This window comes from Zootoca vivipara, chromosome 12 (genome assembly GCF_963506605.1).
Source record: "Zootoca vivipara chromosome 12, rZooViv1.1, whole genome shotgun sequence".
Classification (NCBI taxonomy): Eukaryota; Metazoa; Chordata; class Lepidosauria; order Squamata; family Lacertidae; genus Zootoca; species Zootoca vivipara.
The window spans coordinates 38,171,089-38,190,219 of NC_083287.1; the positions used below are offsets into that span (position 1 = coordinate 38,171,089).

Genomic DNA, 19,131 nt, shown 5'->3' on the forward strand with positions numbered 1-19,131 from the left:
CAGCAGTGGAGCTTGCTGCCACCACACTAGGGCATTCCTAACATTCCTCCTTTGCACAGAGATCTCCCTCTGCTCATTCATGGAGGAGGTAGCTATCGATGCTTACTAGCTATGATGGTTATCCTCTGCTTCCACAGTTGGAGGCAGGAATGCTTCTTGAATACCAGTTGCAGGAAGCACAAGAGGGGAGAGGGCTCTTGTGCTCGTGTCCTGCTTGCAGGTTTCCCATAGGCATCTGGGTATCTGTGAGAACAGGAAGCTGGACTCGCTGGACCATTGGCCTGAACTTGCATGCTCCTCCTATCTGGGGGAGATCTGTAGGGTCCAATGAACCCAATGCCACCCTTCCAGGGAGTTTAGGATTGCTCTCTGAGACCAGGCATCCCCAAACTCGGCCCTCCAGTTGTTTTGGGACAACAATTCTCACCATCCCTGACCACTGGTCCTGTTAGCTAGGGATGATGGGAGTTGTAGTCCCAAAACAGATGGAGCGCCGAGTTTGGGGATGCCTGTCTTAGACAGATAGCTGAGTGGGAATTGTTTTCTCTCACAATGGAAACTTGCAGAAAAATCTATCCTCAACCCCCCCCCCCAATCTGTATATGTATAAATATGGGGCAGTGAGAGCAATTAATTACACAATGGTGGAAATACCATAGTTACTTCAGTTCATTTTATTCAGCTAGGGAAAATGTACAGGCCACAGCAGAGGTACACAGGAAATGTTTACATTGGTTTCCCCCAAAGCACTTGTGTGCATTGTAAAGGCTTCTGTGGGGTGTGCAAATCTGTGCTGAAGAAGAGGCGATGGGAAATCGAAAGCAATCTCTAATATAGCAAAGCGCCCTTACTGTTTATTAGTGTAAAGGAAACTGCAGTCTAACAACAATAGGCCCCATGCTGTTCTGAACAAAGCTGCTTGTATTTGATTTTTATATTTTTGCACTGGCTTCCTTTAGGAAGTTATTGAGAGCAGTTTGTATATAGCACATAATGACCTTCTTCCAATGAGTGCAACAGGTAAATTAGAAAAAATATATATTTTGCAGATGATGGCAAAGGAAACGGGAAACCTCAAAAGCCCGGAAAGCTGAAGATGCTTTTAATAGGGATTTGAGTTTTGCTACATTGAAATATTTCCTATCTTCAGAAAAGACTGTTTCCGTACCTCTGTATCAACACACCCATATTCATATTCATAGATAGGTTAATTGCTTGTGAAAAAAACAGGATCATTAAGAGAGAGAGAAAACATTTGAGAAAGAATATATGCCATCTAAGCAACCCTTTGTACATGATTAGTTTCGGTTATGGAAATGTGCACTCATAGAGGGTCTTGGTTTTTTTGTCTAATCTATGACTTTCCTATGTTGTACACAAAGGATGCCGTTTGGGAACCCAAGCTTGGCTGCCATTGTTTGGTTCCAATTAAAATTCAGTGCATTAAACACAGTTGAGTACATCCATGCATTCATGACACACCATCATCTCCCCTTGAAAGGTCAGATCAAAAGTGTCTCGCAAAGATTCATTAAGATTCAACGTTGTTATATTGGAGCTCCATATGATTTTGGATGAATGGGTAACAAAGGCTCATCAGAAACACACCCATTTATAGATTCACATACCTTGGTGACTCTGCAGTGTGGGACTAGATATGAATTAAAACCAGTTACCTTCCTAGGAAACACATTCCCTGGAAATACAAATGGCTTAAAGCATGCTTACTAAAAAAAAATACCGTAAGTGCTTCCATGCTCAATGAAATTTACTCCCTAGCAAGTTGTGCTTAGGACTGTAGCCCTAGAACAATGAATCACATATGAGTGACTCTACACAACTCGATCCTCATTTCAAGCATTGTGATATATCGGTATATTGCGATGTTTTGCTGGCAATATATCATAATGTTGAACCGGTATTGCCCTAGTCCTAGTCACTGGGTGACTTAGGGGCAGTCTATATTGTTCAGCCTAGTCTACCTCACAGGGTCACTGTGGGGATTAATGGGAGTAGAGGAGAGCCATTTACACTAGTTCCTGCTCCACTCGCAGCACCAGCTTTTGGGATGTCAACTGATCAGGGATCGATCAATGTGTACTCCTGGGAGAACCGGCACACCGTTAACATAATGTATATTTGATGTTTCTTGAATGTGATTCTCACAGCATGATTCAAGAATCTTGTTATCCTGCAAAACAGAACCTTATTGACAACAAAATTCAAGAGCCAAGCTACCTTTTATAGGTTTGCCCAGGGCAACTGCGTGTGGCCATGATGAACAGACGGATTAATTTAGAGCACAATTATTATATCGTCTGCACTTTTGCATGCCACTGTAAGCCTCCTAAAAGCCAGTGTGGCATAGTGGTTAGAGTATTGTCCTAGGACCTAGGAGACCAAGGTTCAAATCCCCACTCAGCCTCTAAGTTCCCTGGGTGAGTCTGAGGACAGTACATTCTCCCTCAGCCTAAGCTACTTCACAAGGTTCTTGTGACGATAATGGGGAACATTTTTCAGCCTACTAGGGGCCTTATTCCCTTTTTGGGGAACCTTCCAAGGGCCACATGCTTGTGATGGGTGGAGCCAGAAGCCAAACTGAATGGAGCAACAAACGTGCATTTTACTCCTGTAGAGCAGACTAGTTTTTTATGCATACTCACACTTCCCCTTATTTTCCACCCAGGCAAACTTGAGGCATTATCAGAGTTCAAGGGCACATTCCAGGCAGGCGAAAACACTTGGGTGCAAAGAACTGCTAGCACATTTGCAAAGCTAAGCAGGGTCAGGCATGGCTCCAAACTGGATGGGAGACTGCGTGTTGAGATTCCTGTGTTGCATGGTGTTGGACTAGATAACCCTCAGGGCACCTTCCAACTCTATAATTCTATGATTCTAAGAGCTAGTGAGGGGAGGGGTGAACTGCAGAAAGAGGGTGTGGCTTGCAGAAAGTCCCAAGGAGCTGACGAAGGTGTCTGGGGCTACATTTGGTCCCAGGGCCTGCAGTTCGTCACCTCTGATGTACACCGAGCTTCTTCAAGAAAACTTTAAAAGAAGGTGCTCAGAAAAAGGCACAGATAGGTTACTGGAGAGAACTGGAAGCAGCAAGTTGCACCATTGGGAGGCACAAAGCCACGGATCCTCGCAGAATGGCTTTGTGAATAGCGCAGCTGCCCTCAGTATGTTCACAAAGAAGATTGGAGCAAGGTAAGGGATAAGCAAGCCAACAAATAAATGCCATCTCACTTACTATCTCATAGTAACTAATTATAGTTATAACTAATTATAATGAATTAACTAATTATTTGCTAGCTTATAACACTAAATTATATATATATAAAGATAATGACTTCTCGGTCTTTGCCTTGTCCAAGTTCTGCTACAAAGGCTCAAGGAGTTGAGGGTGGCTGACTTCAGCAAATTCCTCCCCCCCCCCTTAGAAAGAAGGGGGCACTTTTTAGTCCAGGCTGAATGAGACGGATGTCAGTTCAATTGTTCTTCAGGAGATGCTTCAAGAGGACTGCCAGTTTTCCAGTTCAGGCTAGCCGGTTATTTCTTAGACTCTGTATTTGTCTTTCCCATGGTTATTGATAACACATATGTGCTGAAACGAAAAGTTTTAACATCACAATCCACAAAGTCAACCAACAGCATTTAGGCAAGAGCTGCATTCTGCACTCTGATCGCTAGTGTGCTGTGTCAAGTGACATAAATAAATCACATTCTCCCACTGACGGAAATAATGCTGCAAGTATGAGTGCTGAAAAAGGTGTTTTTATCTTATGTAATGGATATTTCCATTCTTCTCAGAGCTGTGTGGAGAGGACAGCATGAGCCCAAGGCTTCCCGCAGCTAAACTATGGTTTAGCATTATTCGTGAAGCAAACTATTGTACATGAAGGCAGGCAGGACAAGGATTAAAAAGCACCATGCGCTGCAGAAGTAGGATACAATTTTTTATTGTTACCCACAGAAGAGGAAACCCAGTTCTAGATTGGCTTGGTTTGAAAGTCAGTTTATAAAAAAAAAATTCTTTCAGGAATGGGAAACACTTACATTTAGATCTCTGAAGTACTCGTTGTAGTCTAAAGCATAGCCCACCACAAATAAATTTGGAATTTCAAATCCATAATCTGGAAGAGAGGGGGAAAAGGGCAAAATGTCTGTATTGTTAAAAATACAAACCCTGACACTTCCTTTATGTAATAGTTCACTGACCTGGAAAATGTATACAAGAGCCAAATCCCAGTGACTGCGAGTTTGGGGCTCTGAGATGGGAACACTTTACTGTAACTGAAGCAGAGCTGTCTAGATGTACCCAATTAGGCTATATAAAGGACCACAAGTCTGTCTAAAAGGAATCCTGTTAGCTAATATTGAGGGGGGAAAGAAATCTAACTACAGCTCTTAACCAAGCAGAGATGTGTCCCCAGGGAAGTTAACTCCCAAATGATTTTTCTGACAGCTTCAAGGAACAATCCGCAGTTGTCTGCAGCTGGGGATACAGTTGGACAACGTAGGACTTTAAAGCCACAGTGTGTTGTATCCTGGCCAACGGCCATGCTAAGGGCTTAAAAAAACAACAACTAGATTTATATACTCTCCTTCATTATAAGATCTCAGAATAAAATGCAGCTACTGGGCAAGTTTTAAACTTATCTGAAGCTGGTGTTAAACTGCCACCATTTAACCCCAAACACTCTTGGAAACAGAAGCGTTGTGAATGTTTCTTTCTCAGCCCATATTGCAATGTCAAGCTTGTGATTCTTGACAGTGGCACGACTTTGAAATCAGTTTTAAAATGTGGTCATTCCCCACGCCGTCTCTTATACATGTCTGTAATGAAATAAGGACAGTGGAGGGGAATTGATAGTTCTTCTGATCAAGGTGGCACTTCCATTGTTTAGACGCTATTCCTAGCATCACTTTTGAACAACACTCCAAGGACCGGGTGTGTTACGCCTTGCCTATTTAATGAAAACAGGACAATGGAACATGTTAGCTCCTTCACAATCAGGAAGCAAAGAAAATCCACAGGAGAGCACTTACAGTCCGGTCTGTATCCATTAGGCTGAGATGTTCTTTTCACCAGCAAACTATCATTAAATAAATAAGAATTTTTTTTAATGTAAACATTTTTAAAAGCAGGATTTGTTCACATAACTCCTGAACATTTTGGCTTGGTTAAATATATTCTTCTGTCCCCGTCTCTCATTTCCTTAAAGCCTGTACAACTTGCAACCCACTAAGCCTGGTGCCCCTCAAAATGTTGTTGGACACCAACTCCCAACAGCCTTAGTAAGCTTGGCCAATGGATAAGGATGATGGGAGTTGCAGTCTAACAACATCTGGAGGGCACCATGTCCTAATGTTAAGCTGAACCACAGCCCAACAGCCATATATTATGGCCTCCTAGGTCAGATAATTGTCCATCAAGCTCAGTATTATCCACTATTTTGATTATGGTCCTTGCTCAAGAACCAACCCCATTCCCTGTTTTGACACTCCAAAGACAGGTAGCAGAAACAAACATTGAGACTCTGATGAGCAACCATGCATGGCTGGTGAGCTCTGTTTAGCTTGGCAAACTCCCCACCTCACCCCAATTTCAGCAGAAGGGTAAATGAGTGTACTTCCCCTCCATCAGAGATGTCTGAAGACTCATCAAGGGCAAACCCAAAAGGACTTCCTTTCTCATTCCCTTAGCAGCTGAGTCAGCTGCCTCTGACATCCATCCTCCCACAGAGAAAGAGACAAGCCTCTGAGCAGTAGCCTGCACAGCAGAGGCAGTCAATGCAGTGTCCTCTACATGGACTACCATTCCCATCATTCCCAACCATTGGCTGTGCTGGCTGTGGCTGATGGGACTAGTAGTCCAAAACATCTGGTGGAGGGCATCACGCTACCGAAGGCAGCTCCACCCACTGAGATGTGGTCCCTCCCAAATACCACACTTACCTTGCCACCTTGACCATCTTGGGCTTGCATTTTTCAATTTTGTTGAGGAGAGCTCTCATCGTTCTTCCGGTTCCAATGATATCCTTTGCAAAGCATAGAAGCATAGAGCTGTAGAGTTGGAAGGGACCCCCGAGAGTCATCTAGTCCAACCCTCTGCAAATGAAGGAATCCTGCCCACAGCCCCTGGTTACAGCCAGACGCGAAGACCCACTGCACCACAGGAGCACGAAAGGTAAAAGGAGGCTGGTGTGTGTGTGTGTGGAGTTGGGGCATTTATTTATTTATAAAAATTATTTATATGCTGTCTACTCATATGAAATATCAAGGTGGTACACAACAATATGTGCAAGTATAATAAAACCCCATTAAAGACAATGCAAAAATAATTTTCACAGGAGGTTGAAAGTGCAGTAAGATGGAAGAAGGTTTAAATCAGCTGATCCTTTGTAACATGGGGGACAACTTATAGTGCTTCTCCGAATGATCTCAGTGATCAAGCTGGGATATTAGGGCTTGTGCGATGCTTAAGGCATCCTGGACCAAAGTTGTTCAGGGCTTTGTATATTAACACAAGAGTCTTGAAACTGACCTGGTTAGCTAATAGCTGGAAAGTTCTGCAACATCAACACCATTTTATTATTTTGAATTGGGATTGGGGGGGGGGGATAGCCTCTTTTGGACCTTTTTCATCGTCCAAAAAAAAGGTGTCACAGCTACCAGAGGAGAGGTGACCTTCTTTGAAGACACCAACAGCACTTCCCTCACCTCAAGTAAACGAGGACTGAAGCAACAAGGTTTGCTTGCCAATAGCGGAATGGCTTTTGAAAAGTGCTAGCAAGGTTTTTGTTGACTTTGCGGGATTCTTTGTATATCTGCACCTACATACATTAAGTGGTACAAGACGTACTGTACCCAAAAGGACCACCACCCATTTTAGAGAATTCAAATAGATGAACTTAAAAAAGGTAAAGGGCCCCCTGACCATTGGTACAGTCACAGACGACTCGGGTTGTGGCACTCATCTCGTTTTATTGGCCGAAGGAGCCAGTGTACAGCTTCCGCGTCATGTGGCCAGCATGACTAAGCCGCTTCTGGCGAACCAGAGCAGCGCACGGAAACACCGTTTACCTTCCCGCCGGAGCTGTAGAGTACCTATTTATCGAACTTACCTCCACAATTAATACGTTCTGAAACACAAACAAACAAAGGGGAGAAAAAGAAATTTGGTTAGGCAGGAGAACAAAGTGAATCTACAGCAAGCCACTAGCGGAACTGGAGTCTATGTTCTCTGGGTCTTCTCCAGGATGAGGAGGAAAAGGGAGATCTGATGATGCAGAGCTGCAAGGGTGGCCCTGGCTAAGCCAACCAACCAAGTACAGGGAGCAAGGAGAGTCCCTGTCCCCGGCAGACAGCAAGGGGACGCTCTATACCCAATAACAGCTCTGACCCAGTTCTTTCTTTCTTGCAGTGAGAGGTGACACAGTCTCCTACCAGGGAAGGGGAGAGGGAAGAAAATGGGAATAGTTTCATTCCCAGAACCACAGCACACACACTCTGTATGCAGAATGTCAAAGGCCCAACCCCTGGCCTCTCCAGCTAAGAAACAACATGGCTGGGAAAGCTCCACTGCTGGAAACCTTAGAGCTGTGTCATGAAAGAGCAGCCAACACATAGGGCTAGGTAGACCAATAGCTCAGTCCGTATAACTGTTTCATACATAGGTCTGCCAACTGGCAAGCATTAAAAACAATGGTCTGACAACTCGTGTGTGTGTGTGTGTGTGTGTGTGTGTGTGTGTGTGTGTGTGTGTGTGATATTTAAAGGGATTGGCAGAGGGTGAGAAACCTGTGGCTAACCAGATATTGCTGGACTCCAACTCCCATCCTTCCTGGCCATTGACCATGCTGCCTGGGGCTGATGGGAACTGGAGTTCAACAGCATCAGGAGGGCCACAGGTCCATCATCACTGCCAGCAGGAATATACGCAGCTTTTAGACAGGGCTCTGCTCCCTGAACCGCCAAATTCTTCTAGGCTCTGTCTACGTTCCTGCTCCAATGTAAGCTACCAGGTTCTTGCACATTGTATTTTTTTGGACTGACAGGCCTTTCCCAACGAGGTCCACCTGAGATCTTTCACTTCCCTCGGAAAGTTCTCCATAATTTTCAGGATGCCAGAATGCAAGTATTGCTGAACCTGCTGTTATGTTGAGTCTCCATACACCTCTTCATCTTCTCAGCCCCTCTCTCATGCAATCTTGGCGGTGAGTCCTGGAAGACCTGCTCCCGGCCTTGCAGGCTTTTCCCATCTGGCTTAGGAGGGTGGGGCCCTGTCTGACTCCAGCTGCAGAAGCTGAGACTACTGAACAGACTCAATACCTTTATTTTAATCTTATTATGATTTATGTGGAAATTGTTCAATTCGGTTGTGAACTTTTTGAGGTTTTATTTATTGCTTATTACTACTTTTGTTATGCTTGTAATGATGTACGTTTTTTCATGTTGTAAGCAAGCTTGAACTATGGAAAGGTTGCATACAAATAAAATTAGGTATATATATATATATATATATATATATATATATATATATATATATATATGCCTGGACTTCTGATCTATCTTAGCACACCTAGCCTTTCTTAAAGGAAATGCCTCATCTACAACAGGTCAGTTTTATTTCAGTATTTGCCAAAGGCCATAGCAGGAATGCAAAAATGCAATACATTAAACAATTAATAATGGAACTTGTTATCTTGCAAGTGTTTTACAATGGTCAAGAGGCAAGCCAGCTCAAATTAGCATTACGAGATTTAGATAATGCTAAGGCAAAAGTTGCTGAGCAGAGTAATATTCTTGACATCTGTTTGCTAACCCCCCCCCCCCCAAAAAATCTATCTTTTGAAGGTCTGGCCAATATTTCCTTACTTGACAGCAGCTGGGGTAGAATTTTGTTTCTTACTTGATATGAGAACTGAGCAATTGAAAAGAGAATATACAAAATCCTCAAGATCCTGATGTACTCTGATTGACAATAGGCTTGTATTAGTCTTGCTAGTATGTCTCCAAGCAACTAGCTTCAGAACGTTACTGTGTACTTGAGATCTCCCAAATCCCACTTAAACAATATTGAATAAATATTTAAATGCATTACTTTTATTGAGTGGGCGAAGTTAAGTCTTTGCTATTGCAAATTCTTAGGTGAACCATCATCCCAATGTTTGCAGTTTTCCTGTTTTATTTCTGTGGCTTTCCAGATGTTGGGATGACAACCTCAATTGCCCTTGACCACTGGCTCTGCTGGCTGATGGGAGTTGGTGCCCAACATCTGGAGGCTCCAGGTTACCCACCCCTGCTTGACCCACTCTATATCTCAAATTCAACAGCCCTATAACGTAAGCCAGCAATACCATCTCTAGATTACTGGTGGTGGTTTAAGAATGGGACGTCAATGCGTTCTTCAAATGGTGCAGGCCCCTAAGCTTCTCAAGGCCAGGTAGTATGAGACATCCCTGGAAAGGAGGACCTCACATCGTGAACAGTCCCAATGAAACCAGCACACAATTGCAGAGTATAGCATCAGTCAAAGTAATTTGTGACTTTGCACAGTCCAACTTTCCATCTCTAACAGCCAGGAACCATCAGCACAAGGGTTATTTTGGTGGATCATCATATTATCTATCATGCAATATGGAAGTCTTCAATTAACTACAGCTTCATCTCAAGCAAGAAACTATGGTTTCCAGCTCCACAACAAACCAGATGTTCATTCTGATGTTTATTTAGATACGGTACTAGCTTGTTTTAAACCTGATAATCCTGTCTTGGATAAAATGGGAAACTATGGCTAACAACTCCCTGGTTTAACTGCAGCATGCCAGGAAAGGCAGAAGGGTCTGTGATCATACATACAAGTTTATTCAATTCAGTGTCTTGGCTCGTTAAACTGAGATAGGATCATTTGAATTAGGTCATTACCTTCCAAACCTGTTTACATGCTACTGATGTGCCTTACACGGTGAAATGTGACCTGTAATTAGTTGCAAATACTCAAGCCATGAGATAATAATACTGCAATATTAGCAAATGGGGGAGGATTAGCTAATGAACTATTTTTAAAGAGAAACATAAAATTGTAGAGTTGGAAGGGACCACAAGGGTAGAGGCATTAATACATAGCAGTGAATACTTCAGAAGTGGTTTTCTGTCTTCCAGATGGCCAGACATATATTTTCTATTTACTTCCAGCTTCTTTCCACAGGAAATCAACCTGCAGCCAATGATAGGCTCATGTGCAGCTGGTGATAATTCTTCTGCAATGTTGATAAACTAGAACTCTATTTTGGTAGTCCTGTAATAAATTTAATAACATGGCGCGTCCACGCTGTAAAGTTACACAATCTTGACTCGCCTGCCTCAGCAGGTTTTACTGCAGATCGTTGTTGTTGACTTTGGTGAAAGAATTATACCCAAAGTCCTCTTCTCAACTCCACCCTGATGCCAGGGCTAGGCACCACTTGTTGGGACTCCTTGGGCTCCAAATGCCAGAAATCCTTGCAAAAGGAGGCTGGAAGGTCTTGCTCTTGGCCAAGCTTACAAGCAGTTCCTTGCTGGAGCACAGGAAGATGGTCTGATTCAGACATAACAACAAACCATGGTTTGTTACGGCAAGAACAAGAAGTGCAAGGGAAGGAAAAGTAAAGCCTCTGGCTGCAAGGTGTAACATGAAGGACTGCCTTCTTCCATACAAGCAGCAGCTTGTGGGGAGTGGGCAGTTGTAATGCTGGTTCTCCAAAAGTGCATCACCGATGCTTACCAGGAGGAAGAGAGAGAAGGGCGAGGCACCAGAGAGGTCAGGGCAGTGCAAATCGAGTTATTCTGCAGAGGCCCTTTTCTCTGTCCCGACAACTTCTGATGCATGTTTGGTGGGAACTCAAGAAAGGGCCTTCTTAGTAGCTGCAAACCAACACTTGAGGAGACCAGGCAGGCTTTGTAATCATGAAGAGTGAACACCAACCATCTCTGTGTTAATCATTATATGGTATTAATTGTGCCAGCATCTGAATCTCACAATCTGGTTTTGCATTTACCTAGAGGGGTGTTACTCTAATACTGCTTCATGAACAGCAAATCTGCTTGTGCTAGATTTGTGCCTGTTAAATGTAACTGGTTGCAACTCCCCCCCCCCAAGCATTCAATATTTGCACAATAGACATAAATCTTTTTTCTATTGTGGCATCTCTACCCTCAGAAAAGATGCACCCATTGAATTTCTATCTACCATTAAATTGTTAAATGTACAGGGTGCTGGTGGGCAGAAAGTGAGAAGGCTATGCCGTTGAGGCTATAAGATATACCCAAGAAGACTGTGCTGTTGAAGCTGGGGGCTAGCAAAATGAGAATATTTCCCTTTCTATAAGGACACTGAAGGAACAGAAATGACTTATTCATAATACAATATCAAGGAAATGGAACTGGAGTTGTTGCAGTTCCTGACATCCTAACTGTGGCCAGATATCAGGCAGTTCAGTCACAACCATTTAATGGAGGATATACTTTTAATAATAATAATAATAATGTGTGTGTGTGTGTGTTTAAGTAATCAAGAGTGGTACATGGCACCATGGAAAATATATTGGCTTGGTTCCAGTCGAAGTTAGTTGCGCTTTCCCCAATGAAATCAATCTGCAAACTTCAGTAGGACCCAAGTGTGGCTAACTTAAGTCCGGATTGATCGTAACGTACAACTGTAAACATGTACAACCATAGGCTCTCAAAGCCAATTTTATATACATAAATTAATCTGTGATGTGACAGCAGTTTGTTTTGGGGAAATGGTTGTGGAGGTTATCAATATAATATTTAAGCTGCAACGCACACCTAAATCCTTATATTGACTTTAATTACACTGAAAGCATATCACCAATAAGGTTTCATGCAGTAGCACCTTATCAGTGAACATCAGCAAAATAGTCTGAAACTGTACACAGATAAAAGGGCAGTGAATAGCTGGATAACATTTGAGATTTGATAGCTTTTGTGTAATCAGCTGTGTACCAAAAACCAGGCTCAAAATAAAGCTTTGGAACTATAAGCAATATAACCATCTTACTAAATGCAACCAAAATTGTTTTTGCCAAATGGATTTCATTTACAACCGTGTGGGGTGTCTTTACTGTTTCTTGGCTTGCCTCTGCATTTTATTTTTGCTGTTCATGTTCAAGACATGCATTTTGTTTTTAAAAACGAATCATTCCAGAGCCATTCAGATAATTCCATGTTCATTTTTACAAAAATCTGTGCACCATGTTGTGTTTGGAGGTGGCTGGGTTTGGTGTTTTTTTTTTTTTAAAAAAACAGAATCAAGACACCAGGCGCAAGCCATGCCACCTCCTCATTCACAGCTCATCTTAGCACTGCAGTTCTACTAATAAATGAAAATGAGTCAGCAGATGAATCAACAGAGTGGGATGATACAGTCAAACACACACCAAAACTCACATCAGATATGGCTAGTTATATAAATCAGAAGATTTCACTTGATCGTATCTTCATAAATTGCTGTTCTGAAAAAGTTTTAGTGGGCTGGGAAGGTCCTAATACAATGGTGCCTCACAAGGCGAATTTAATTCGTTCTGCGAGTCAATTCGTTTTGCAAAAAATTCGTCTTGCGAATCGCGGTTTCCCATAGGAATGCATTGAAATTTCTTTTTTTTTTTTTGCCCACAGGAACGCATTAAATTTCAACGCATTCCTATGGGAAACCGCGATTCGCAAGATGAATTTTTCGCAAAACGAATTCGTCTTGTGAGTCACCATCAGATCGCAAGACGCATTCGTCTTGCGAAAAATTCAACTTGCAGGGCATTCGTCTTGCGAGGAACCACTGCAGTAGGTGAAGTTCAGCACTGGAAGAAAGGGCAACTCTGCATCACCTGCAGGTCCTACAGATGTTGCTGGACCCCAATTCCTGTCGTCCCTGACAATTGGCCATGCTGGCAGGGCTGCTGGGAGTTGCAGTCCCATAACACCTGGATGGTTCCCTACCTCATCCTACCCTTAGGCAGAATGGGGCAATTGCCTCAGGTGGCAGATCCCGAGAGCTGCCCTGACCTCTCCCCGCAAGCTAGCAGACGCCGTATTGGATCTGTCCCATCACCAATATTGAAGTAAAATTCAACTGCCTGTTTCTTTGGCTTCTCTATATGTGGGGATGGTCACCTTGCCCTTGGCCTCGGGTGGCAGAATGTCTTGGGCTGCACCTGAGTGGCAAGTGAACATCTTTTGGGACCGGGATATCTGAAGGCCTGACTTCATCTCCCATACAATTCCATCCGCTTTCTGAGATCATCTTCAGAAGCCCTCTTTTGTATCCCAGCACCCCCTGAAATACACTTCATTGGGACCAGTGACAAGTCCTTTTCTGTGGACGCTCCTAGGCTGCTGACCTCTCTGCCCAAGTAGGTGTGCTTTGCCCTCTCCTTAAATGGCTTCCAGAAGCTAGTAAAAGCTTCTTTTTGGTTTGCAAAGTATATTAGTTTTTATGTGCATCTCCTTTTTTTCTTTTTAAACAATCTTTGCTGCTAGTGTATTGCTCTCTCTCTCTCTCTTTTTTACTGTTGTCTTAGCGTTTTGATGTTTTCAGTTTGTTAATTTATGGTGTGAGCTGTGAGCTGCCTTGAGCGAGCACAGATGGGAGGTAACTGTTTCAAATAAATATAAAAGAACAGAAGATTTGCTGCACAGTACTATACACCCATTTGCTTGGGGTAAGCCCCATTGGACTCAATGGGAGTTACTTCAGAGTAAACATGGTTAAAGTTGCACGGTGAGGCTGCAATCCTGCACACGCATATCAAGGAGTAAGCATATCAAGGAGTGAATATAGGTGACTTCTAAGCATAGCTGCCAAGTTATCCCTTTTTTTAAGGGAAATTCCCTTATGCTGAATAGGCTTCCTCGTGAGAAAAGGGAAAACTTGGCAGCTATGCTTCTAAGTAAACAAAGGAATATTGGAAGATGCCTTATACAGAGTCAGACCGTTGGGTCCATGCAGATCAGTACTGGCAACGGCTCTCAATAATTTCACACTGGGTACTCTTGCAGTTCTACCCGGTGATGCCAGGATTGAATCTGAGACCTTGGCCATCCTCTGCTGCTTCACACAAAGAACAGCACTCACATATTCTGTATGTTCTACAACTGTGAGCTAAGGGTCCTGCTAGCGTTGCTTTAATGGTGTGTAGTAAATATCAGATCAAGGTGTCCCCCCCCCCCTCATGCCACACTCTTAGGTATAAAGCTAAAGCTAAAGGGACCCTTGACCATTAGGTCCAGGTTGCGGGGGGTTGCGGCGCTCATCTCGCGTTATTGGCCGAGGGAGCCGGCGTACAGCTTCCAGGTCATGTGGCCAGCATGACAAAGCCGCTTCTGGCAAACCTTCCCGCTGTAGCTGTACCTATTTATCTACTTGCACTTTGACGTGATTTCGAACTGCTAGGTTGGCAGGAGCTGGGACCGAGCAACGGGAGCCAACCCCGTCACGGGGATTCGAACCGCCGAACTTCTGATCGGCAAGCCCTAGACTCTGTGGTTTAACCCACAGCGCCACCCGTGTCCCCTCTTAGGTATGGCAGAGTTCAATTTGCAAGAACCCCCCCCCACCATCCCTAGATTTATCTCCTAATTCAAGAACATATGTCTATGCAGCCTAGATCGGTAAGAAGGATTAAAAAAGAGATAGAGAAAGAAATTTGAATCAGAACATCCAGCTCCAATGTGACAGCTCCAATAAGATCAGTAACCTTCATGCTGCTAATGATGAACAGAAGGCAGATGCTTCATGATGAAAGATGATACATGTGGGTCCTGCTGGCTATAACTCAAATTGATTCTCCCTTTTCCCAGCAGCATCCTTTTTTTTGGTTCTGCTTCGGAAGGTGTTGAGTCATCTCATCTGCTGCAGAAAATGTAACAATGCTAATTATATCTGCTGAGGGTAGGCCGGTAGTTGTCAGCTGCATTACAATAACAGAGCGGGGCAAGGTGGGCTTTCGAGACCTGCAAAGAATTCCGTCAGGAAACAGATTCCCTGCAATCAGAGCAGCCAGATGAAGCTGCCAACTTTCTCTCTCCTGGGCAATTGCACAGGGAAGTGAGGGTAATTAATTTTTTTTACAGGCCCTTCCTAAAATCTGACATGCCTAATGGTGTCCTTCTCGTGCTCTTTGTTTGGGCACAGACTGGGCTCTTTCCTCCCCAAGTAAGAACCATGTTTGCAGGCACTATTGTCATGGACTGGTTGGACACAGAGGAATGGTGGGACCACCAAGGGAAGAAGGCTCAGATCCTGGGGAGTAGTGGTGGGAGAACAATGAGTGGTCAGAGGGAGAAGACTGGGAAGAGGATGTGTCAGAAGCTGAGGAGGTAACAGGGCTCAGTGAGCTGGCAGAGTCTGCGGCAGAGAGAAGTCCAGAATCAGCGGCTGAAGCTGAAGCAGGAGGAGAGAGGCCAAGAGGCAGAGATGAGTCAGGTTGGCTCCCTCTCCTACTGCAACAAGCTCCCCTCCCCGCTTGTCTCCCAGAATCAGAAGAGGCATGAAAAGGGCAGAGGAGAGGTTGGTGAAATGCAGACGCAGTCTCTGGTTGCTTGGAAAAATGCAATCGATTGCTGGAGAGGAGCAGCACTTAGGCAGCTGCAGGGAGATGAAGACCTTCAGTCTCAGCAACTGCTTCATGCGAGCAAGACCTACCAGAGATGAGTTGCTGGGTTCATTAGGCCTGACACTCCTGTTTCTGCTAATGAAGAGTTAACTCCAGCTTTCACAGTGCGATTTACTGCCGGCTCACTCCAGACAACTAAACTGTATACTGTAGTTTAAAGGTCCACACTCCCTAAGTTGCATTCTCCAAAGGAGTCTGAATCCCTGGGTTCATATCAAATATTGGGAAAACAGACAACTGGCTATCTGGTCAGGAACTGGCTGGGAGGAACTAGGATCCAGTATAGCTTGAGTCACTGACTAACCTTTGGAGGGGGGTATTGTATATAAATGATGGCTGCAGATCTGGCACAGGAGGCCAGGGAGCTCAAGCTAAAAGCTTTGCAAGTTGCAGTTCTAAGGCAGGGGTGGGGAGCCTGTGGCCCTCCAGATCTTGTTGGGCTACACATCTAATCCCTAACCAATCCCTGGCTAGGGTTGTGAATTAAGAGTCCAACTATTTCTGGAGGGCTATAAATTCCCTGCGGCTGCCCTAAGGTTCACAGGGTGTTGGACTCCCAATTCCCATCAGTCCCAGCCAGCATGGCCAGCAGTCATGGATGATGGGAGTTGTAGTCTAGCAACATCTGGAAGGCCACAGCTTTCCCACCACCACTCTGAGGAATCCTCTTGCTGGGACTGTTTCTTGCTGAGACTTTAGTAATACTAAATTTACATGTCAAGTAGTTTTACGCACATAGAAAGTGTGTTTTCGATGACTGTACTTTACACAGGACACGTTTCTCCTTCATCAAATATAGCCACAAAGGGGCTGGGAGGCTGACTCAGCAAATAACACCTTCAGGGACAAATAACAGCGTTGGGGAGACAATTTAATGCGAGTAAATGGCATGGGAGGAAAGAACTAAAGCAGATCCTAGGGGATGCTTTTGTTTTTTTAAAAAAGTGCTATCTCCTAATATGTGTTTTGTGTCAAGAATGCTTTGATGGTGTTTCCTGCTTGGCAGGGGCTTGGACTGGATGGCCCTTGTGGTCTCTTCCAACTCTATGATTCTAAGTGTGGTAGCTGAAACACACTACTAACCTAACTGTAGTTTGACCCTCAGCTTGGGCAAGTAGTTACAGGTGAGGGGAACCTGTGGCTTTTTGGATGTTGTCGGACTCCAACTTCAACCAACACCACCCAGCATGGTCAGTGGTCAGGGATCATGGGACCTGTAGCCCATCCCTATATTTCGTATTTGTATATCCACTGTTTTTTGAGGGCATTTGGCTGGCACACTAGGAATGCCCCAGGGGGTCTCTTTCTCCACACTCTGGCAGTATACTTTTGAAGTCTTGCTGACACTGAAGCTGTAGAAAGCTTCGCTAACTGCTGACAACAAAACCCAGCAGGGTTCTTTTTTTGTACGAAGTAGGTCTTCAAAATTAACCTTCCAGGCACAAAACACGATACAAGTAGTTAATATTTAGCTCCATGCAGCTTTTGATTCCTAAATATATATCAAAAGTTGGCTTAAAGCCTCTTTTTAGAAAATGGGGGGAAAAGGAAAGGTTTTCTGAAAAAGGATATTAAGCTTTATCTAATCCTGTCAGCTGGCATTATTCAAGTCATCTGTAAGCAAGGATGAAAATAAACACGTACAGTTTATGAGCCGGGTTCTGTTTGTGGCAGATTTTCAAAGGTTGCTCAATGTTGAACAACGAGGATATTTATAATAAACCTGGTACATTTACATAATCTTTGAAAGGAACACACGTAACGTCCTTAGTAAGACTGGTAGGCAGATGTGATGGGGGACTGGTGAGAACCTGCTAATTCAGCCTTGCAAGAAATTGCAACCTATGCTCTGTTTACCAGCACTGCTAATGAACATATGAAGCAGGCTTATAAAATTGGGGGGGGGGGAGTGGTTAACCTGTGGCCCTCCCAATGTCAATCCTTGACTATTGGCTACACTGGCTGAGGATGATGGGAATCCATCAACATCTGGAGACCACAAGTTAGCCACCCCTGGGCCAAATGGAGAGAACTGCTGCGGGTGTAGATTACATAACAAGCTACAGCTACTGAAATTCCCTCTTTTAGATCCAGGAAGCCTTGCCTCTTTTAACACTCAACACTGCAAAAATCTAAACACTGGTTCTGGTACTAACTTACTAATCATGTAGCAACTGACATAATACTGATGCGCAATAATTCTCACAAACCATTTCTTATACCACCCGGCGATGAAACAATTGTTGAGACGGCTAGAGCGCCAGTGGCGGAAAACGCATTCTGAATCAGACCGGACACAGACTAGAGCTCAACATCGAGCCTACCAAGTGGCAATGGCAATGGCGAAGAGGACCTTCTTCACCGCCTCTATTGCATCTGCAGAAAACAGCAGCAGAAGACTCTTTCAGGTGGTTCGCAATCTATCGGAACCACCTTCGTCACCGGGGCCTGGTAGGGACCCCAAGATCTCCTGCAATGCTTTTGCAAAGTTTTTTTTGCAGATAAAGTCGCTCAGATTTGGAAGGAGGTAGACTCCACTGTGGGAGCAGGGCTGGGGCGGGAGAGTGCTAGAGCCCTGTCTAGTCATGTTACATGGGATCAATTCCAATCTGTTACCTCTGAGGATGTGGACAGGCTGCTTGGACGAGTGAAACCGACCACCTGTCTCCTTGATTCTTGCCCATCCTGGCTAATAAAATTGAGCTGGGAAGGGCTGGGCGATGGGCTCTGTGGGGTGGTGAATGCTTCCCTCCGTGAGGGAGCCTTCCCAGACCCGCTGAAAGAGGTGGTCATTAAACAGTTTCTTCAAAAAACATCTTTAGACCCGGCCAATATGGCCAACTATTGCCCAGTCTCAAATCTACCATTCTTGGACAAGGTGATTAAGCGGGTGGTTGCTGAACAACTCCAAGCACACCTGGAGGATGCAGACCATTTGGGTCCCTTCCAATTGGGATTCAGGCCTCACCATGGGAATGAAACTGCCTTGGTCACGCTGGTTGATGTCTCCGGCAGTCTAGGGACAAAGGTGAGAGCTGTTTCCTAGTCCTGCTGGATCTCTCAGCGGCTTTTGACACCATCAGCCATAACATCCTTCTGGACCGTCTAGAGCAGGCATCCCCAAATTGCGGCCCTCCAGATGTTTTGGCCTACAACTCCCATGATCCCTAGCTAACAGGACCAGTGGTTGGGGAAGATGGGAATTGTAGTCCAAAACATCTGGAGGGCCGAAGTCTGGGGATGCCTGGTCTAGAGGGGCTGGGAGCTGGGGGCACTGTAATACAGTGGTTCCGCTCCTTCCTCCTGGGCCATGCCCAGAAAGTGGTGTTGGGGGATGAGTGTTCAGACCCCTGGGCTCTCACTTGTGGGGTGCCTCAGGGTTCTGTCCTCTCCTTTTAATATCTACATGAAGCCACTAGGAGAGATAATCAGGGGGTTTGGGCTGGCTGTTCATCAG

General features: G+C 44.5%; 1 protein-coding gene across 1 annotated transcript in view; it reads right to left on the bottom strand.

Moving 5' to 3' along the window:
* Window positions 1-658: 658 nt before the first annotated feature.
* Window positions 659-19,131, bottom strand: part of PRTFDC1 (phosphoribosyl transferase domain containing 1) — a 51,773-nt gene continuing 33,300 nt past the window's right edge. The window contains exons 5-9 of the mRNA XM_035129182.2: window positions 7,128-7,145; window positions 5,959-6,041; window positions 5,050-5,096; window positions 4,057-4,133; window positions 659-3,604 (exon numbers count right to left, since the gene is read on the bottom strand). Coding sequence (XP_034985073.1) covers window positions 3,557-3,604; window positions 4,057-4,133; window positions 5,050-5,096; window positions 5,959-6,041; window positions 7,128-7,145 — 273 coding nt within the window. The 3' untranslated portion in view covers window positions 659-3,556. The remainder of the gene's footprint in view (window positions 3,605-4,056; window positions 4,134-5,049; window positions 5,097-5,958; window positions 6,042-7,127; window positions 7,146-19,131) is intronic.